The sequence below is a fragment of the Macaca mulatta genome, chromosome 4 (genome assembly GCF_049350105.2).
Source record: "Macaca mulatta isolate MMU2019108-1 chromosome 4, T2T-MMU8v2.0, whole genome shotgun sequence".
NCBI classification, from domain to species: domain Eukaryota; kingdom Metazoa; phylum Chordata; class Mammalia; order Primates; family Cercopithecidae; genus Macaca; species Macaca mulatta.
The window spans coordinates 112,542,083-112,562,347 of NC_133409.1; the positions used below are offsets into that span (position 1 = coordinate 112,542,083).

Genomic DNA, 20,265 nt, shown 5'->3' on the forward strand with positions numbered 1-20,265 from the left:
CCAAATTAAAAATCCAGATTCTATGAATTTTATATTTAAATATACTCAAACAGTAAGGACCTTACATTACAAAGCTGAATGCTTTTTGAAGCCCATGTTAGAAGAATATGGATCTGTTGCAATATGTAATGTGTGATTTCTAATACAGTGTGAAAACAGGGCCAGTGATGAAGATAGGGACACATCTCAGTTTGCCAGGGATGCTGTGATGTGGGTGAGCATGAGCATTGTCTATGGACTGAATTGTGTCCCTCCAAAATTCATATGTTACGGTCCTAACCCCTAGTACCTCTGAATGTGACTGTTTGGAGAGAGGGTTTTTAGAGATGTGATTAAACTAAAATGAGGTTATTAGAGTGGTTCCTAATCTAATATGACTGGTATCCTTATAAGTAGAGAAAATGTGTACATGGCTGGGTACAGAGAAAAGTCTATGTAAAGACTCAGGGAGAAGACCATCTACAAGCCCAGAAGAAAGCCTTCAGAAGGAACCAACCCTGCTGACACCTTAAACTTGGGCTTCTAGCCTCCAGACTGTGAGAAAATAAATTTTTGTTGTATAAGGCATGGCATCTAGTACTTTGTTATAGCAGCTTGAGCAAACTAATACAAGTTCCATTTGTAGTAGAATATGTTAAGCATTATTACATAGTCCATGCCTGCACTCAACGAAGACTGGTTCCCACCATTAAGACAAGTTGCTCCTTCTACAACTTGGACAGAAATCAGCTTAAGGAGAGATGTTAGGTGAGTAACAGTGCAAGGGCCCCTACAGTAGGGGCAGGGGAGAGGGCAGTGTGTGAAAGGAAGGGCTAATTTTTTTTTTTAAGGGCTAGTTTTTTTTCTTTTCTTTCCCCCTATCATTTTGTTTTTATAAACTCAGGGCTTTATTTTTTTTTTTAAAGAAAATTCTCTATTGCTTTCTTATTACAAGAGCTTTACTTGTTCATTGTAGAAAAATTAGGAAATACAGATTAAAAAAATGAAGAAACAAAATATAACTGTGATCTCACCACTCAAAGGTAACTAACTGTTCATACATTCTTGTAAATCTTTCCATACTTTTTTCTATAGATATATGAATTTATATAATATATATAAATGGAATGATTTATTTTTTGTTATCTTTCTGTGTCAATAATTTCTAATTTAGGGCATCATTTCTAATGTCTGATATTGTTTCATTGTATCTATTATATCCTAGAAATAGAATTGGTAGGTGGGATGTGTCTAGACTTAGACATATGTAAAGACTTTTAAGATATTTTGCCAAATTGCCCTCCAGAAAGGATGTAGCCATTTATATTCAGCAAGTCTATTTTGAGTGCAACATAAAGCCCTGTCACTGGTAACTCTTGACTCAGCTGCTCAAGGGCTTTCAGCCAAAATCCTATGAGGGGAGTGAGGAAACTAGAGGACACTGAAAAGCTGTGCCACAAGTGACTCAGATCCTGCAAGTGGCTCGATGGAGGAGTGTCCCGTGTTGGTGGCCGAGGTTTTTCCTGCCTTAGCACAGGACAGGCTGCGAGGAAGCACGGCAGGATCAGCCGTCCTGCGCCCACGTGGGACCTGCAAGCTCTGCCAGGAGGAGTCACGTCAGTGCAGCCACTAGGGGTCGCCCTGAAGAGCATGGGACCCACAAGGGTGTGGAGTGAAGCGTGAAGTGGGGGCTTGTGTTGCTCACTTGAGCGTGGAAGAGATATCCCTGAGGACCTCTGAGTAAGCTGAGAGGGACCCGTGGAATGAGGTTCCAGGGATTTCACTGCAGGGAGCCTGAGATCATTGTGATTATGACCCCTGGTTGTTAATTTTATTCCTCGAGCTTTCAGGGCCTGGGAAAATACACGTTATTTTAGGGAAAGAGAACAGAAGGACTGATAGCCTTTGCAGTTTTTATGCATTAATGGGAGATGGTATTTGATTTTGGTTCCTTGCCCAGTATAAGAGATCCCAGGGGGCCTAGTTAAAAGGAAAGCCAAGCTTATCTTAAATGAAAAATAAAATATTTTATTTTATAAACATGAAAATTATGTGGCACTCAATAAAATGTGTTGGCAAGTGAATGTCTGCTACATAATATGATAAATAAAATAGGTTAACTCCTCTTGGGAGAAGAACTTGAATTTTACTTATCATTGGAAGACTTTGAAATAACTTTCAGCAGGAGCCTCTCTAAGGAAGATAAGCAGTGGTCTGATTTGCTGGTAGATGGAGTGTGTGAGAGAGGGAAAGAGCACCTTCATTGTTGACCAGAAGTGATCACCCTTCTCATTGTGTTTCAATGTATTCACAGAGCACCTGGTGGTTCCTGGGTCTTGGACCTTTGCTGGCCAGACGTCACATATACATCAGAATGACAGTCCCATTGATCTTAATGTGGCCCTTGTCTGATAAATACATTTGTAGATACAAGTGAAGAATTAACAACATTTTGTCGGCCTCTTTGAAATGTAAATTTAGCTGCCAAAGTGGTTTCCAAAAGTAAACTTATGTTCTGTACATTTGCCCAAGGCAACGAATAAATTTCCAATAAAACAAACAAACAATTCTTTCCCTGGGGTTGTTTTCTTCTATCTTCAAGTGGCACTATGGAGAATTAATTACTTCATAATCTCACTCACTATCGAATTAAAAATGGTTACAGAAAAACAGGGCTTACCATCTATCACTGGTTTTGGCTGAGAACTTTTGAGGCGCAGCGAGGGCCGGAAGCGAGTTCGGTCGTTGAAGCTCCAGCTCTTCTGCACTTTGGTGGGGCTGCCCTCAGCTGTGATGTCGGTGCTTGGGGACCTCCTGTCACCTACTGAGGCTTGTCGGCTCTTAATGCTCTGGCCCCTGGGGCTAGCCATGCGCACTCGCTCCTTAAAACTCAGCTTCTGACTGTGGAGAACAGAGGCATGATTATTCCATTTTAAGCAATTTCTACCACTTTGCTTGGGTAAATAATTTGATGAAGCTCATGTGGTCATATATTTCAATAGACGATGTTTTCAGCATGTAGGAGCATAGCAATTATATTTCCCTTATTTAAGATTTGAGCTTTATCTAATCTCTATATTTGCATTCATTTGAGATCAATCTCATTCTACAGGTACATACATCCTTTTTGGATTCATTGTAGAAAGGACTGAGGTCATACAGCAGTTTGTACACAATTACACTGTAGATAACCAAGAACTGTTTTGGAATTCACTTGAAAAACAGTTGGGTAATTTTAGCTTTAACCTCAACTTCTGAGATTAAAAAAATTATATTTTATTTGGGAGCATATCTCTTTGTAATTTCTAGACATTTCTACAGGTAAACAGGGATGACAGTTACATATATACTTACATTTGGCATGCATTTTATATTCCAGGCAAGATTATGATATCCATAAATTCATGCAATCTCATAGCAGTTGGTAGCACCACATACATAATATTAAACATACAACACTTAACATTAGATTTCTTTTATGCTTACATTCATTCTTGTGAGATGAAAACCACACAAGATAGAACAGCCCCAACATATAATGAATGTGATGACTGATGAACAGAATGAGATGTTATGTTCACTAACACAATTTCCTGCTAGTTAACAGGTTATTGATTTGCTGTGGCAGCTACTGGTAAATTATATTTGTTCAGGCATTCAGTTCTCTGATGCTGGCTAAGATTGAATTGTTGTGGGCTGATAAAAGAAGCATTAACAACAATCATAAAATCCAAAGTGCATCTTCACACGTTCCTAATCAAGAGATATGCTGTGATGTGCTAGGAAGGGCAGGTTGGGATTAGAGACATGGGGGCTAGGGTCCTCATCTCTAACATGGAGATAAACATAGCAACACAGCTGAGGGATTCTTATGGAAATCACATGAACTGTAAGAAGCTTTGTGTACCCATTCTCGTTTTTTTTTTTTTTCTTGTTTCCTTTGTAGTGTAATTATGCCATTCATTAGAAGGTGATACTGTCATCAATGTGAGAGGCCCAGGACTCTTCAGGGCCTGAAGAAATCATGGGCAACGGGTCTGAGGGAAGTCTCTCAGAGCAGCTACTCTGAGTCATGCCGCGGCCTTTGTGGGGTATGAAAGCAGCGTTCTCATGGATAAGGCTTATTTGAGACGAAGTGGAGGCCTTGTTTTTTCCACTTACCGCAATGTCCACTGTCCCCAACTGCAGCATGCCAACAGCAAATGTGTTTAGTGGATATGTGTTTTGTAGCTAACAAGAAACAGTAACATTTATTTTTCCATGCCTAGTTGCTTAACAAACGATATTCTAAAAGGGCACCACGTTTTATGTGTGTTTACATGAAAACAAATCAAATCATGATCTGGTGGTCAGGGAGTTCTGGAAACAATAAACAAGTTGACCATGCAACTGACAGCTCCCCTCTGAAATGCAGACACAGCTAAGTCCAGCATGACTTGCTGAAGGCACATGCAAAGAACAGGCGGGGCAGTCTGGTGATGAGGTTAGGTGGGTTCAAGAGTTCTTTACGACAATCCCAACAGTGGAAGGGTTTATCTGTACTTGACACATGTGTGATTAAATGATAGATTACATTAAACAAGAGCAACAATAACATCATAAAACCGCATCTTTTCATTCTCAGGCTAGGTTTTCCATGTCATCCCAAAGCCTTCAATTATTTCAACAAATCTGTCAAAGGGATAGTGCCCAAAAATGTCTACTTTTCTCAAGCTTTTTTTTTTTTAAATTGTAAAAGTTTCAAATCTCTTTTTAGTTTCAACACATCTGTTCCATAATTTAAATTTACAATGATCTAGTTCAGGAAGCATATGCTCACTTCTGCACCTTAATTTAGATTAATGAATAGCTCAAGTTGACATAGGTATCATTACAACTGGTCCTCACTGTATTCGATTTTATCTATTACCTTTTCTGGAACTAACAGATGCTAATTACCATAAAAGGTTGGCTTTTGAGAAAAATTATTTTCTCAGACTTTCAAGATATATCTCTTTTCTATGCCAACTAAATAAAGAAATGGATAAGACATCATAAAAACATTTAATATGAAAAATTAAAAAAATTCAATTATTAAAAAAGTAAAAACATCCAAAACGAAAGTATTAGCGTTAAATCCACCATGGTTTATTTATAATAAACATATTTTAAAAATCATTCTTATAAAAATATTTTAAAAAATTGCCTCTATGAAACATTTTGACATTACCTTATGAATAAATTGGAAAGTGGGAATAATATTCTCTAAATCTTAGTACCATTTAAAACATTTAAAGTTGATAAAAATAAATTCTAAGTAACATTTCCCTTTCGTTCTTCTCAACTACATGGATATTTGCTAATGTCTATTATTTTAAAGATTTCCGAGGATTATTTAAAAATAAACTCGGCATATTACATGCTAAATTAGAAAAAATGTAATGTTTTCACTTTCTCTTTTGACATAATTATGTGAAAGTTAAGAATAAGATTCTAATCAAGAACTTTTTAACCAGGCAAAATTTTCTTTTCCAAGGCAAAGATCGGTTCTTGTGTCCTCTTACAAAAACTCACTTTATTATTTTTCTACTTTGTTTCCCTTTGAAAATCAACAGAGCGTCTTGATTACATGAGTATTAAGCTGATTAGGTGACTGTTACTGAAAACACACATTGAATTGATTAAAAATATAGACTCTTCACTAGTACACTGAAGTTTTCATTATTTTCCTGTTTTTTTGGGTGACATCTATGAATATGATTTTGAAGAAGATTTATGTAACAGTACTTTTAGGAAGAATGCCAAGGATTATCTCCAGGAGACTAACAAGGAGATCTTGTTTTGCAGAAAGTAACAAAAAATTGCTGTGGTCACTGATTGGAGCATCTCTCCTAGTGTACAGTCCCACATTTACAGTTGAGGACCATGCTCAGCAGAGCCTGCACTGTCACCCTGCAATAGAGAATTCTCCCGTCTCTGGGAATCAGATGTACAGGTTATTCAAATGGCCTAGCATGCAGTCTACTACCGGCTGTTCCCTGCCAGGGAACTGTGTGGCATCATCATAACCCCACAGTAATCTTCTGGGACTTAGAAGGCTGTAGCTATTGTTATGCTTAATTAGGGTTTTAGCCCTTCATGGGATAAGCATTCTACAAATTCTCGCCTCAGGCACAATATGGCAACTGAGCCATAACAATTCAGTGCGTGCAGCAGCTCAGCAGTTGTCCAACCACAAGGAGGCGCCAAAGGGCTGACTGCCAGTTCTACGCGGGACGCCGACTATTTGTCCCAGCGGTGGAGAGTATCAAAGCAGGCAACAGGCAAGCGGGTTGAAAACCTCATTCAAGAAGTCCCTAGAACGAGTGAGTCTCTGAACAGGGCTCAGGTGGGGTGGCGGTGTAACCTGGTCATGCACCTGAGGTTAGTTGGCATTCTCAAATCTCATGTCAATAGCCCGGATGCTGGGTACCTCTGCTTCCGTGAGGTGTACATTCTGAAGAGCTTCTGCTTATTACTACAGAACTTACTAGGAGTGAGGGAAATAGAGCAGCACATTACTAAGCATTTCACGAATAGGAAAGTGCTTAGGGATTCTTTCTTTTATAAAAACAAAGCCATTTGGCTTTATTGTTTTTAATATAAAAGTACACAGACTAAGCAGAGAGTACTATGTGGTTTAATTGTGCTGCTTGAAAGATATCCAGTGATCTTAACAGCTAGGTTGATAAATTGGATTTGAACTAGGCATTACATACAAATGATGATAGTCTCTGTGTTAGCATGTAAGAATACATTCTTTAGGATATAGCTACCCCTGTAATAAATATCAATAAAACATAGTATACATGATTGAGTAATAACATATTTTAGAACTTCAAAGAATAAATATTTACAGAAATCAATAAATTCATAACATTAATTGTTGAAATTTAAAAATGTAAGTTCTTGGTTTGTGTGAAACATCTGCATTTATAGTTGATATAGGTAACCAATTGTCAGATAGAATATATGTTCAACAAAACAGAAGAAAAGATTCTAGATTGCTGGTTTGTAAGAAAGAAAGAAAAGTACGTTTCTTATTTTAAGTCCTATGATGTGTTGTTAGAAGACTAAATCCATTTCCTCTATCAATAAATGTGAACAGAAGGAGAGACCATTTTGGAAAGATTGTTTTTGAAACAATGGAACATTTTGCCAATAATGATACAAGTTGACTATGTTGGAAAAAAAACAAAGTCTAGTCTTACTGAGTTTAGTTTAACAACACATGCAGATCATTCATTGCACACAGAAGAAAGAAAATTGAAATAATGGAAAATAAACGCAGAAGAAATATAAGAGCACACAGTCTTCCACCAGGGTTCTAGAGTTCTCTCCAAGAGCCACACACAGCCTCAGAACCCGCCCCCAAAAGCCAACCACACAAGAGTGGTTCAGGAAAAGCACTCAGTGGCTCACAGCACAAGAGCGTAATGTAATACAAAAATATCATTTGTGCCTTAATGTTTAAGACACGCATCTTTACAACAGTCTCACAGGTACCTGGTAAAGCAACTTTTGTTTACTGTCTAAGAAATCTGAAAGGGTTCTAGTAATGCTTTTAAAATTGCCATTAAGGAAGCTTAAGTATCAAGCAGGCATATAGCCAACCATTGTTGATTAAGAAGACAGAGTAAATAGAGGCAGCAAGATGTATAGATAATCTCGAAACCTCAGATAGTATAATCTGTTTTTGTAGCAATAAAACTTAGATAGATAGAAGGAAAAGCCTTCTTGTATCAATGTGATGACTAAGCAACTACTATTTGATAATCTGGTCAAGGAGGAAGGGAGAACAACAGAAAACCTCAAGGTGAGAATATTGGCTTATTCTGGCCAGATGGGTTCACAGGTAAATTCAGTTCTCTGAAAAATGACAATTTATGTCAAAACAGAAAAAAAACCTATCCCATTAAAAAAAAAACTCTTCCAACTAATTTTTTAATGGAATGAAATCAATAAACACATTTACCACCACATATATGAGATTAGTACTGTTTTAGTGGGAATTCAGAGGAAAAGAAATGAGTGATTAAATGATGCTAAAGAAGTATTTTATGATTGGAGTAGAGGAAAAAACAGCAGGCTCAGTTGAGACTAACAGTAATTTGTACCTGACTGTACCAAAGAGAACTGATGAAACAGTATTTTCACTATTGCTCAGTGGAGCTATATTTAAAAAGCTCTTCTTCAGAATGATGGCTTGTATTTTTTATTTTTTTATTTTTTGAGATGGAGTCTTGCTCTGTTGTCCAGGCTGGAGTGCAGTGGTGTGATCTCAGCTCACTGAAACCTCTGCCTCCCAGGTTCAATTGATTCTCCTGCCTCAGCTTCCCAAGTAGCTGAGACTATAGACATGTGGTACCACGCCCAACTAATTTTTGCATTTAAAAAATAGAGACAGGGTTTCACAACATGTTGGCCAGGCTGGTCTCGAACTCCTGACCTCAGGTGATCCACTCTCCTTGGCCTTCCAAAGTGCTGGGATTATAGGTGTGAGCCACTGTGCCTGGCCATTGTGTTTCTGAAGAAAATTTTTGGATCTGTCACAAACAATGTGATATTTTTCCTTAGCCCAAGACATCGTAGGCAAATTTTGTTTAAACATACCCTAACCTCAGTGTAGAAAGACAAAATCCCTTTTTAACAAGAACATTCCAAAGCCGGGAATATAGTTAACTAAGGGTTCTATAAATGTGTTTGACATCTTAATCAATTTTGCAGAAAGAAAAGCCTCTCCGTGTATGGCCCAGTCTACAGTCAAGGTGAGAGTGTCAGGCACCCAGAGGCGGATGTTGGCTGCTGTGTTGAACTCATCTACACTTGGGTTACTCTCAGTTTGTAACACAAAGAAAAGCCCCATGAGGAAGGACTTAGGAGATTCTAAGCTCTGAGCTAAAAGATGAAAACGTTAGCTCCTGCTTGAGCCAAAGCTTGTCTACTCTGCCTATCTGAACCACCATCAATAACTCCGTGGTCCCAAAGGCAGTAAATGACTCTGCAGTTGGATGGTGTCAATTAGTTCCTTTGAAATGGGGTCAAACATTAATTAACAATACTCTGGACCCAGATTTACTCTTCTCTAAGGAAGAATTCTCATTATAAATGCATTTTACTTTGTGCATATTTTGCTTGGGTAAAGACAACTTTGTTACTTTCTAAGACAGTACTGTTGCTATTGTTATTACAATAGCCTTTCTGCATTCATTATGCAGGATTATAAATTCTGTGTATGGAGCACAACAAGGTGAAAGTTTACATAATATTAAATGGGACTTTAACTTACTTTCCTCAGATTATTGCAATGTTTTTAATTTTTTATTTTTCTTTTTATATTTCTCCTCTCTTCCCATTTTTTTTTTTTTTTTGAGACGGAGTCTCGCTGTGTCGCCCAGGCTGGAGTGCAGTGGCTGGATCTCAGCTCACTGCAAGCTCCGCCTCCCAGGTTCACGCCATTCTCCTGCCTCAACCTCCCGAGTAGCTGGCACTACAGGCGCCGCCACCTTGCCTGGCTAGTTTTTCGTATTTTTTTTTTCAGTAGAGACGGGGTTTCACTGTGTTAGCCAGGATGGTCTCGATCTCCTGACCTCGGGATCCGCCCGTCTTGGCCTCCCAAAGTGCTGGGATTACAGGCTTGAGCCACCGCGCCCGGCCCTCTTCCCATTTTTTGTTGGTGTTTTATCTCTTCCCACAAACTCCTTGAAGTCAGGGCCATTTTATTACTCTATCCAAGAATTATTTCTTGAGCACATTCTGTCATAGCTTTAAACAGGGTGGTATGACAGCTAGTTGGAAGATAAGAGACCTAAGTGTATCAAATATAAGACATTAAGTAAGGAATCTAGCTTAAGTAATAGTACAGGACTTATTTCAAGGTTGTTTTTGCCAAATGTTCAATGACCACAGAGAAGCAAGAAATTTCCGTGTGTGATTCTCTAAGTCATCAACCGACTTCTGTGGTTTTGTACATATTTAAACCTATGGGTGAGTTTTCTTTGACAATCTCAGTCTGCTGTATGCAGACAGTAAATGTTGTAGGTATATGCGAACATCATAAATGTGGAAAATTTGGTTGGTAGTTTTTTTGAATTGTGACAACTGAGTAGGAAGCTCGTTTTTGGACTGGTGAGCAGAAGCTCAAAAGTGACACTTTAATTTTGTCTTTGTTTTCTGCTATGCTAACATTGAAAAACAGTACAATATCATTGTACCCTCACTGAGAATTGCCATAGAGTTTACACTTGTTCAAGCACCTCCATGTCATTTACAAACTTCTCTTTTAGTTGTTAACAGCTCCGTTTCGGAGGATGAAACTAAGATGGGTGATTGCACCCCCAGGAAGCTCTGGAATTTGTGTCAAAGATGGTCTCTGTCCTTTGGATTTGGGGGCAGATGACCCTTTGAGATAATTAGTAAATGGATAGCTCCTGAGACAATGAAAGCTTTAAAAATATCACCAAAGCAGCTATAAACTAGCTTAAAATGGCTATGATTTATTTTGTGTAACTTTTTTCAAGTAAAATTGTCACAACAGAAGGATGGTGAGCTCTGTATGGAATCTAGAAGATGGACTAAAGGTCTAGAATTGGTCAGCTTGTCTCTTCCAGTGTCTAGGCAAAGACTATTCTGAATCTAGTGACTAGAACCTCTCTTTGGTCAAAAACATTTCTTAGGTGGGGAAGAACTACTTTTTTTTCCTGGAAATATCACCAAGGAATATCCAATGCCCTTGGCTCTAACTCTATGCTACCAAATAAGACAAGGGACTTGAATGCCATCCCTTGGGTAGGTTACCTACCCAGAACATGTGCCTGATGTTGTATATCCTATTGTACCTATCTCTCATCATAGACGAATGCATTTATGTTTTGATTTGTGTATCTTTACATATAAATATAATGCAAAAATGGATAGTCCAGAGCCTTAACACACCAAGTGAACTTTCAAAACTGGCTTTGGTATTGCATAGATATATTATGATTAATGTAATTATTTATAATAGTACAAAGCTAAAAGAACAATCCCTGGGCCCACACTGGCTTCCACTTAGGGACTAACTCTGGGTAGGTGGATGCCTTCATTTCTTTACGGAAACAAAGTGACAATGATAGGAAAAAAAATGTATCTCTTCTTGCTTTCCAGGCACCTGGGATTCTCATTGCTGGTTCTGCCTCTGACACTCTTCACATCATTAATGCTGGGTTCCACCTGGCTTTGTTTTTCAGGGCTTTGCTCTCAAATCTAGTTACTTCCTGGTACTCATTAACACGGATCAAGAAATTTTTCTTTCACCTCCTATTCCCTCTAGGTTTAGTTCTCTGCTGCAATCTGATGAAGCATTCCATCTAAGTCATGGGAAACTGATCGTAAATTATTTGGGGAATTTTTGGGAGGGCTGTCTTCTTCCTAAAAGATGGGGGTGGGGCTCTTTTTGAGTCACTTGAGTAGACCGCAGCACTCAATGGGCTGGAGATCTTGAGCTGTCACAGCAAGATGATTTCATCTTACCAAAAAAATGATTATATGTATATATATATATATCTCACTCCAAAAGAAGCACCCTAGTGAAGGGGAGTGTATCCTAGACTGCTGCCTGGACTTATAACATTCAGAAAAAAATTCATTTCCTTCATTCTCTAGATTACCATATTTGAATACTATGATAATACTTCTGTCTGGGAAAATGACAGCAAGGTCTAATCCAAGATCAATTTCCCTCCTCCCCCACTCCAAATGTTCTATGCCCTACAGATTTTGAAAAAGCAGGGAGTGAGTTAGGGAAAGACACTTTGATACTAAGGGGGGAAAATCAATAAAATAGCAACCTTTGCAGGCAGTCTTGTGAAAGGTCACTTTTAATCATCTTGTATTTGTTGATCGATTTTACTCACATGAGACACATTTAAAACATCTGGTAGGTATCAGATTTATAAACAAACATGTAGCAAAAGAGAAATCACAAACCTGCTTGATGCTTCCCCTTGTTCTTTCCTTCAGGTGCGTGCAGGCAGAAGAGAAATGATGATAAACCAGTGAATATATTTATAGCACTTGATAATGGCCAAATTGGAGATTGGGGAATCAAGTACCTTAAGTAACTCTTTTCATGCAAGATCCACAAAAGCAATGTTCTTTATAATAAATGTACTCAACTTGCTAACATATGTTCTTTATGATACAGACCTGAGCTAGCACAACATTTACTTGGCGAAGTCAAGACTGCCCACATAGAACCAAAAACAATAGACTTTTCATTAGCTAAAGCTATCCATGGCTAAGAAAAAGTGGTTCTGATCTAACCAGCATTAGCAAGGGCTCTTAGAATGTTGCTAGTTACAACATAACTGTTCTCTGTGCTTCTGGCAGACTTAGGTTTCTAAATCTGCATTCATTAACGAATTGTATCTCAGTCACTTGCTGAGGCAGATTTTTTTTTTTGTATTGTATAAAATCTAAATTTCCTTGGATTAAATAAGGTACATAGAATATTTATCAAAACTCTTTTAGCCTATACTGTTGGGTGGCATTTGTAATAACTCATTTTAGCAAATTTAGGTCTAAGCACCATGGTGTAGGGTCTGTACTCTTTGCAAATGAGCTGTGTGCCTTTGGGCAGGCACTTTGCTTGCCGGTTTTGGTTTTCTTATGAGTAAATCAAAGGCACTGGGTTAGCTAACCTACAAATCCCCACTTCTTAAGGTACTACAAGGTGTTCTTGAAGCTTGATAATTCCCCATAGCCTCATAAAATATCTGACTCATTCCCTAAACAGCATATTTACTTGTGTTTTGCCCTTTGCATAGGCTTCACTCTCTTTGAGGAGAAAATCAAGAAAAGTACTTGCTTCTATACACTCTTCTGTTATTAAAACAAAACTTTGAAATAGAACTGCTAAGACCTCTAGAGTGTATGTAAGAGACAAACCAGACCTGAAAAGAGAGAGTAAGGAACTGCTGGTTGTATCCCTGGCAGGTTTGAGTGTCCCTCCTCCTATTTATCTCTGCCCTGCACAGCTATTTCTAAGACCTCTCTCTCATCCTGTTTAGTGGAATCAAAGCATCCCACCACATCTCTAAAATTATGGGGAACAAGAGCATGGGGCTGGTGTTTTTTTTTTTTTTTTTTTTTTTGAGACGGAGTCTCGCTCTGTCGCCCAGGCTGGAGTGCAGTGGCCGGATCTCAGCTCACTGCAAGCTCTGCCTCCCGGGTTTACGCCATTCTCCTGCCTCAGCCTCCCGAGTAGCTGGGACTACAGGCGCCCACCACATCGCCCGGCTAGTTTTTTGTATTTTTTAGTAGAGACGGGGTTTCACTGTGTTAGCCAGGATGGTCTCGATCTCCTGACCTCGTGATTCGCCCGTCTCGGCCTCCCAAAGTGCTGGGATTACAGGCTTGAGCCACCGCGCCCGGCGGGGCTGGTGTTTTTTAATGATAACAATAACATTGTTGAGGGTGATGATATTGTTGATAAATTGATCTTCTTCCTGGCCACCTGTTTGAAATTATAGCCTCTGGTGCTCCCTAAATTCCTTCTTTTACTTTTCTCCTTAGCACTTAATGCCATCTAACATATCCTTTATTTATTTATTTATTTATTTATATTGTCTATCCCAGCATCCCTTGAATACATACTTCCCAAGGCCAGAGAGTCTAACTTTTTTTTTTTTTTACTCCAACTGCTGTATTCTCAGTGCCTAGAACTGTGCCTTGCACATCATAGGTGCTCAATGAGTAATTGTTGAACGCATACATGACTGAATAAATGATCTTTCCCATCAGAAGTTCTTAGGCTGAATGCTAAAGGAAAATACACAATGTAAATAAAATAGCAATCGTAGTCTGTTTCTTACTACAACACTCTCCATTTGGTAAGCCACTTAAATGTAAAAAGATCCCTCTAAGTCACTGAAATTTATTGTCACTTGATTAAAGCAAGTTTGCTTTGTAAAGCAAAAGTTTGAACTTGGCTTCAGGGACTCTGTTAATACATTAAAATTGTAGGCAAAGTATTGATTTTCTTGTGCATTGAATATCTTTCTTGGGAAAGACCCCATAATTTCCATCATATTCTCACTGGTTTAACAAAACAACAAAAATGATTAAGAACCTCTGCAATTTGAAGCAATGAAGCATTACTGGAGGGAGAGATGTTAGGACATCCAGTTTCCCATGAACTTTACCAGTGACTGCTGTGTCATTCTGGACAAATAACTGTTCTTCATTCAATGGAGCTGAGCCCCATGGTTCATGAGGTTGCAGGAAAAGGAAAGTGAGGGGAAGATTGACAGGCACAGTGGGATATAATGAACACAGGTGTTTGCATAAATCCTCCTCCACCTCCACCCCCACTTAAGACAGGGAAAATATCAGAGGAATAGAAAGAACTTTTGTGAATAAAATAATAGTTGATTTACTGGGGGAATTTGACTCATTATTAAACAGTTTTTCCAGGCTTCAGAATGGCTTTTAATCCAAAAACTGCAGTAAGTGGGAAGCCAAATAATCACATATGATAATAGACCACTCTCCTCTGTCACTTGAGAATTCTCTATCGGTTTTGCTACTCAGATTCCCTTTTTACATTTACCTAGCAAACTTCATGAAGACAAGAAATACAATTTCTATATAATTCTTATTTTTGGTTCATACTCCCAAGGAATAAGTGGCACAGGAGTTATGTTCTATTTTTGGTTTTTTAATATCAAAATGTTGAAAGGGTCTTAAACTCAATAAAAAGTTCAATGAAACTTCAAGATCTAAATGAAAAGAGGATTTTAATCCACACATGCATTCAACAGCATCCATGCTTCTATCCATGCTAAGGTTCCATCCTCTCTAAAATCCCTGGATTACTATGACTATCTCTGTCCCAGGTGCTGACAAGAATTTTAGACACCACCCACCAGGAGGCATGTCCCATTAGAGCTTACAAATCATCTTGCCCAACTCTTGTCCTTCTCTTTGTGGGTGGAAAAACTGAGGCCAAGGGCAGAACAGGGAAGTAATGTAGTTAATGATGGATCTGGTGCCTCCCAATGGTACACATTCTGCTGCATCGCAAACCTCCACGAAGACGGCACTGCCAGGGAATGTCATGGAGGTTTCCTCAGCTGATATCCCCCCAGATCAGTAAGAACAGGTGGTTTTTTTTCTGAGTCACAGTAGTTAGGTGTCCTGAATCCCATGAAGCCACTAGGATTAAGGTTTTGTTGGGCTATGAAGAAAAACAGCCAGTGCTCTCAAATGCTAAGTCGGATGAGGAATTTAATAACTTTTGAACAACCTGAGGAACAGACTATGCTAATCAAGCTGAGTGACTCACAGAAAGCCTTTCTCATGACTTACGACTTTGGTATTTCAATGAGGGCTTCTTTAATTAGGTGGTGAATACGATTTAACATTTTCTGTGATAGTTGAACTGGAGTCCAGGGTTCCAAGACTCCAAGACTAAGGCCTTTTTTCTTTTCTTTTCTTTTCTTTTTTCTTTAAATTACAGGTCTCTGTGGTAATCATTAGGACTGTTCATAATGTCCTTGGTTCTTGCCTCCTTCTTAGGCACATGGTAAAATTGTACTTCCCCATTTTCTTTGAGTTTAGGCATGGCTGGGTGATTTACTTTGGCCAGTGAAATGTGAAGAAAAGTAATCTTACTTTAAAATTGTGAATGCTAATTCCAAATTTTAATCTGCTGGATCCCATTGCCTCATTGTAAACTATAATCCTATCAGGACTCCTATTTTTCTCTTCTTTCGTCACTGACATGAGTTTGATCTGCAAGTGAAAGCTTGAGGACCATCCAGAGGGGATCCAGATAAGAAATGGCTTTGAGAGATTTAAACATACAAAGATGATTACTCTCTAAGCACTCATCTCTTGGGGTCAGACGATGGGTGCAAAATAAATAATCCTTGTTTTTCAAGAACTGTGGTGCTTACCTTTAGGATGCTGGTGGGTTTTATGAAATGAGACATTAGAAAATAAGCATGAAATAGTAGAAATAAATCTCTATAAAAGTTTACATTCTTTTAATCTTTAACCCCAATCTGTGGATTGTGAGGAATGATACTGATTCCATTTAGTTTTGTGCCAGAATTGCTACTAAATAGGTTTGAATCTCTCTAGGAGCAACAGAGAATAAGACAAGCCAAACATTAACACTTTTTTTGTGCGTGTGGGTATGGTTTCTTTAACACACTTGAAAAGACTCAACTACAGCGGCAGCTGTCACACTGATACCTACTTGGTAGGGCTGCAGGTGTGCAAGGCCTTCAAGTGTGGCTTCCAGGTTGCAATGGAAACAGATTTCTCATCAGCTGCGTAACTACGCCAAACACACTGCATGTGGCATAGATGGGGACATGAAAAAGAAAAAAGAGAGCAGGAGATAGAATAAAATAAAAAGAGAAATTATTAAGTTACTACACGTTAAGATCTTTTGCCTCTCATACTTAGCCCTGATAAATGCCCAAAGGAGAAAGAAGGCTACTTTGGCATTTTCAGCTGACTGTTAAACATATTGCACTACATCAGAACTGCTTTTATTTTATTTTATATTTTATTTTATTATTTATTTATTTTGAGACAGACTCTCACTCTGTTGCCCAGGCTGGAGTGCAGTGGTGCAATCTCAGTTCATTGCAATCTCTGGTTCAAGCGATTCTTGTGCCTCAGCCTCTAGAGTAGCTGGGACTACAGGTGCCCACCACCATGCCTGGCTAATTTCTTTTTTTTTTCTTTTTTGTATTTTTAGTAGAGATGGAGTTTCACCATGCTGGCCAGGCTGGTCTCAAATTCCTGACCTCAAGTGATCCGCCCGCCTTGGCCTCCCAAAGTGCTGGGATTACAGGTATGAACCACTGCGCCTGGACAGAACTGCTTTTCAAAACAACAAACCAAGAAGCAAAAGGCCCCAAAAGTGTAATATAATGTAATTTTTGAATTGGTAAGGGAAAGATACTATATTATCCAAAACAAAAAGTGACGATTGACTGGCTAAATGCTAAAATCCAAGATAGTAGTTAGGTAAGCGACTTGAGCATGAGCATACATTCCAGAGATTGATCTTTAATCAATATTTGATAAGGGAGAAACAAAGGACTAATGAAAATCCACTATGCAACTAGTAAGCTAACTAGTTAACTAATGAATGCCAGGGTATGCTAATGATTTAGTTAATGAAATCCTTGAACTATGCAATACTTCTAATGCTAAAAATGAAGATAGTGATAACAAGAAGCAGAACTAAAATGAGATGGGGAAAATGTACTCTAGGTGTATAGCTGGAAAACGCCTAAGGATTTATGCCATGACCTAAGAACATGTTTATAGCTCTTTGATGTAAAACATAAACTCTCTCCATTTCATGTAATTATACCTGGCACACATAAGACAAAGTATTTTTATGGGATCCTCACAATCAAAGTGTGAATTAAGATTCCTGTTTTGTAGGTGAGAAAAAAAGGGCTCAGATAAATGAGGAGGTTTATACAAGGTTGGTGGAGTCGAGACAGTATCTCAAATTGCCTGGCTCTTGGTCATAGAATCCCTCCACAGAGACTTGCTGACTGCTTGAAGACTGTTTTTGGAAAAGCTTCCATCTGAACTGCTCATTTGAGAGACTGCCTGACCTTACTTTCCCACATAGATTTTGGTAAATTTCTTTCTTTGTAATGAGCCTGCAAACATCTGTGATGGCCAGGTATTTACTCCAGTCTCCTCAGAGAAAACTTTTTTTATTACAGTAGATTAATCAAAACATTCTATTTTATGTGACAAACGTATTTATTTATTATTTATTTATTTGAGATAGGGTCTCCCTGTGTCCCCCAGGCTGGAGTGCAGTGGCATAATCTTGGCTCTCTACCATCTCTGCCTTCTGGATTCAAGCGATGCTCGTGCCTTAGCCTCCTGAGTAGCTGGGACTACAGGCACGCACCACCACACCCAGCTAATTTTTGTATTTTTAGTAGAGACAGGGTTTCACCATGTTGGCCAGGCTGATCTTGAACTCCTGACCTCAAGTGATCTGCCGTCTCGGCCTCCCAAAGTACTGGGATTACAGGCGTGAACCACCATGCCTGGCGGACCAATTCATTTAAATGGGCCATATCCCTACTATATAACCATCAGTCATGATTGTGAAATCTACAATGAATAAAATGTGATCTAACAATATTCCTCTTCCTGAGAATATCATTGAATAAATGTATGCTGAATAAAAGTTAAAAATGGACACAACTACTTGGGAAAACTGGAAGTTTCTATGAAAGCTGAACATTTATGTATACTATTATACAACTACACACTCCTAGGTATATTTTCAACATATATGCTTATATATGTTCATTAAAAGATATGCACTATATGTTGGTTTCTAATAAACTAAAGCTGGAAATGCCCAAATACCCAGCAACAGTAGAATAAACAGAATATTTGTGATATATTTACATAGTACAATATTACATGGCAATAGTACATATAACTACACTCAACAATATGGATGAACTTCATGTGAATAATGTTGAGTGAGAAAAAGAAGACACCAAGGAGTACATTTCCATAACGTACAAAAACCAGGTAAAACTATTCTATGCTGTTAGAAGGTAGCACAGTGTTTATCCCCATGGGATAGTGATTGTGAAGGGGTACACAGGAAGTCATGCTCTGTTTATTTGAGTGCTGGTTATGCAGGTGTGCTCAGTTCTCCTAGGATATGTGCTTTTTTCCGCATGCACATTGTACTTCAATGAAATTTCAGAAAGTGATATAAAAAAATAGAAAAATGCAGTAGTAGAACTTGAGGGACTTTTTCGTATTTTTAAGGAAGGTTTAAATGAGATTTTTTACATGGCTCATGCTGATTTAATCTACAAATCTGTGGAAATTTGTGCTAAGTGTCCTGACATCGTATATAAAGCAACTATTGTTGTATCATCTTGAAATGTTAATTTTAGCAAATATTACACACACACAATTTATAGAGTGATCCAGAATAATTAAGGAAAACACATGGATTTATCATTGCAGCTTCTTCTGTAGTAGTGATGCCCAGAGATCCTCTAATGCTGTGATGATACAGAAGGCTGCTTTAATTAAACAATTTCCATAGAAGACATCACATATATATATATGAGTTCTGATACATTGAAAGCAAGACTCCTGTAGAACTAGAAGCATACAGCAGGTCTGTACATTATTGGATACCAGTGAAAAAATCCAAAACAACAGAACAACAAAAGAATGGGACCGAGGCATTGCCTGTGAATGTTATAAAGAACTGGGGGCAAAAGAGGCCGCTCTGAGAAAATTAAAGATTTTTTTTTTACAATGAAACCTGATGTCTTGCTATTTTTCTATCAAATTGATCCCAACAGCTAAGCTCTTGTTCCTTTCATTACTCATTTCCCAAAAATGCCTTTTAAATGAGAGGTACGGAAGGTGCAGGTGGCGTCTGTCACATGTCTGATACTAGTTAACAGTCAAAATGAAGGTGGAAAGTGGAACTCTATGCCCCTTACACTATAATAACATTGTTTTCTCCTTGGCTCTCTCTCAGCAAATTGCTTCTAGTAGCTGAACTTTGAACCCACATCCCTGTGATCCAGTGGCTCATGTTCCTATATTTAAAGCCAAAATCACACAGTAGTTGGCAAGAGAAAAATAACATTTAGAGGGATTTCCTATGGTTAATTTACATGGTGTATACAATTCAAAGGACAAATCAACAAGAAGCAAAATGAGAGCCAAATTTACCATTTACCAGGTGATGCTGGTGCTCTAGGCAGCCAAACAGATTTGAACTTTGCTCATTAAGTACAAGGCCAGCATAATTCAGTTTTTTGGGAATATTTTATTTGTCTTGCAAGTATTATCGTTATGACATGTTTGATACTTACTGGAAATGGTCTAGAACGTTTCAGCTGACCATCCAAAGGAATAATGAACACGCAGCTTATTTATTCAAGGTACAGAGTTTAAAATGTAAAAGTTCTGAAAGTTTTAGGCTATTAACCAGCAATCCTTTTCCACATCTCTCTTGACACTACTTTCTGTTCCTCAGAGGCAACTCCTTCAGTTATTATAGTTGTTGCTTCTATTTTTAAGAATCCTTATTTATTATTATTGTTATTTTTGAGACAGAGTCATACTCTGTCACCCAGGCTGGAGTGCAGTGGTACAATCATAGCTCACAGCAGCCTCAAACTCCCAGGCTCAACCAGTCCTCTGGCTTTGGCCTCCTGAGTACCTAGGACTACAGGTGTGTGC

The 20,265-nt window shown here is 38.4% G+C and overlaps 1 protein-coding gene across 4 annotated transcripts in view; it reads right to left on the minus strand.

Annotated features, from left to right (window-relative positions):
• The window catches only part of KCNQ5 (potassium voltage-gated channel subfamily Q member 5), a 567,770-nt gene that overhangs the window by 66,243 nt on the left and 481,262 nt on the right, over window positions 1–20,265 (minus strand). For 2 of the 4 annotated variants that reach the window (XM_077998865.1, XM_028846834.2), the window contains 2 exons: window positions 16,241–16,335; window positions 2,660–2,880 (listed from right to left, as the gene is read on the minus strand). In XM_077998865.1, coding sequence (XP_077854991.1) covers window positions 2,660–2,880; window positions 16,241–16,335 — 316 coding nt within the window. 4 annotated transcript variants of the gene reach the window in all.